This window comes from Emiliania huxleyi (genome assembly GCF_000372725.1).
Source record: "Emiliania huxleyi CCMP1516 unplaced genomic scaffold EMIHUscaffold_2923, whole genome shotgun sequence".
Lineage (NCBI taxonomy): Eukaryota > Haptophyta > Isochrysidales > Noelaerhabdaceae > Emiliania > Emiliania huxleyi.
In genome coordinates this window covers 1-2188 of record NW_005199834.1, presented here as the reverse complement: position 1 = coordinate 2188, position 2188 = coordinate 1, and the positions used below count along the sequence as shown (strand labels likewise).

General features: G+C 64.5%; 1 protein-coding gene across 1 annotated transcript; it reads left to right on the top strand.

Annotated features, from left to right (window-relative positions):
- Positions 1-1166: 1166 nt before the first annotated feature.
- Positions 1167-2088, top strand: EMIHUDRAFT_254964 (hypothetical protein; the record flags this gene model as incomplete). Its single annotated transcript, XM_005775809.1, has 2 exons — positions 1167-1805; positions 1882-2088. Coding segments are annotated over 2 exons (846 nt in total), but the record flags the coding sequence as incomplete, so codon positions are not given.
- Positions 2089-2188: the final 100 nt, after the last annotated feature.

The window sequence follows — 2188 nt, the reverse complement described above, 5'->3', positions numbered from 1 at the left end:
ACATCTCGCGCTCAATCTCCGACTGGTCGTTGCGACATCCCATGCGCCGCACGCCGCAAGAGGTGCGTCGCCTTCAAGGCCAGAGAGTCGCGTTGCGCGACCTCGCGAGCCGTACCGAGCTCAACGGTTAGGTGGGCCGTCTCGCGGGAGCTGACGGTGAGCGGTGGAAGGTCGGCGTGCTCCCTTCCGGCCGCGACAGGCGCGAGGCGGGTGGCGGTGCGGCGGCTGCTGATGCTGCTGCCGCGCAGAGCTGTTCGTGCACCCGAGAAGTGGCACACAGCTCGAAGGCGGCGTCGGCGACCGCCGCGCTGGCTCTCTCTCCTCGGCAGACGCCGCGTCGCGTCTCGGCGGCGGCAGCTATGCTTCGCCGCGAGAGTAGCGAGGCGACGCACGCGCCTCCGCTCTGCGGCAGCAGCCTCTAGCGAACGCGCCGGCATAGCGCTGGGCCGGGCGAGGGCGAGCCGAGAAACACGTGGTCACGGCCTTCGTGTGAAGAGGTTCTTGTTTTCTTATCACCCTATCTGTGAATCGCTTATCCGGCGCTCGAGGAAATAACACCGTTCGGGCTTCAAGTTACTGTAACGGCGAAAGAAAACGGAGGAAAACGCGAGAAAAGAGAAGGGCTATTGCTGAAACTCTCTCTGAGAAGAATAGGTTTGCTGCGCTGTAGCGGCGACAGGCGACGGCAAAAATGCAAGCCCCGCCCCTGGCCACTGTCTTTTTTTTAGGTTGAGGAGGAATCGTGCCGCAGCGTGGCCGGTTGAGCGCGAACAGGCAGGTCTGCATGCAGGCAGGCAGGTCTGCAGCTAGGCGAAAGCAAAGCTGGCGAGGTACTTCCAGCCTGCTGTGGGAACAGCTGACGCAGTCTCGCCGAGGCTCGCCCCAGCACGGGTTGACTCGGCCAGATAAAACCCCGAGAGCGTGGGAGTACCACCTCGCCAGGGCGAAAGATGCAATCGCGAGGCTCGTTCGCTCGTAGGCGGAGCATCACTCGACGCAGATCGCGGATCGCTCCGCAGAAGGCTCGCGCGACGATTGTGTGCAGATCTCTCTCTGTCAGCGGGTCGAAGCGGGCGTTTTCACAAAAGCAACGAGAAAATAACAACTCAGCACGCTTCGCGATATCGCGAACGTCCGCCCGCTCAGGCCGCACCAATCGCGGCACAATGACAATCATGCGCCGGCCGACGGAGCTCTGCGAGGACAAGCTGGGCGCCCGCCTGCGGCACGTCTTCAGCCAGCACGACGGCAGCAGCGGCGCCGTCTCTGCCTCCGCGCTCGAGGAGGTACTGCAGCAGCTCGACCTGCCGCAGGCGTATGCCGCACGGCTGGTGCGACAGATTGACGTGGACGGCAGCGGCAGCGTCAGCTTCGAGGAGTTCCACACGTTCGTGCGCCGCCGGCTCAAGCAGCTGCACGCCGCCTTCAACGCCGTGGATCGCGAGCAGAGCGGAAGCATCCCCATCGGCTCGGTGCACGAGATGCTCGAGGCAATGCACCTGCAGCTCACCGCCGAGGACGAGGACGTGCTGGTCAGCCAGCTGCGTGCCGGCAGCAACCATGTGACCTTCGAGTCATTCCTCAAAGTGTTTGCGCTGCTTCAACCCATCGACCTACTCACCCTCTACGACAATGATGCAATCCTGCTTGAATTCGGCTCGCCGACCGACTTTGGCGGCTTGCTCCGGCGCAGCAGCAGGGGCAGCCTGACGCGCCGCGAGTCTCTCGCACTGCAGAAAGCCAAGGCTTCGCCCGCCTCGAACGTCCTCGCTGCGCGTCTCTTCCTCGGCGGTGTCGCCGCAACAGTGGCGCCTCTGATTTCTTGAGCCTCTCTCTCACTCGCTCTCCGACTCTCTCTCACATGCGCGCGCGCTCTCTCAGGCACAATTCGTTGTGCACCCCGTCGAGACGGTCAAGGTGCGGCTGCAGAACCAGGGCTCCTCCGGCGAGCGACGGTACACGGGCTTCGCGCAGGGCTTCCGGGTGGTCGTGGCGGACGAGGGGCTGCTCGCGCTGTACAAGGGTTGGTGGCCGGCGGCGGCGCGGGAGATGCTGTACTCGTCGCTGCGCTTTGGGCTGTACGCGCCGGTCAAGGGGCTGCTCGGAGCAGAGGACCCGCGCGACACCCCCTTCTGGAAGAAGCTCTTCGCTGGCGGCTTTGCAGGCGGGCTCGGCTCCGGGATTGCCA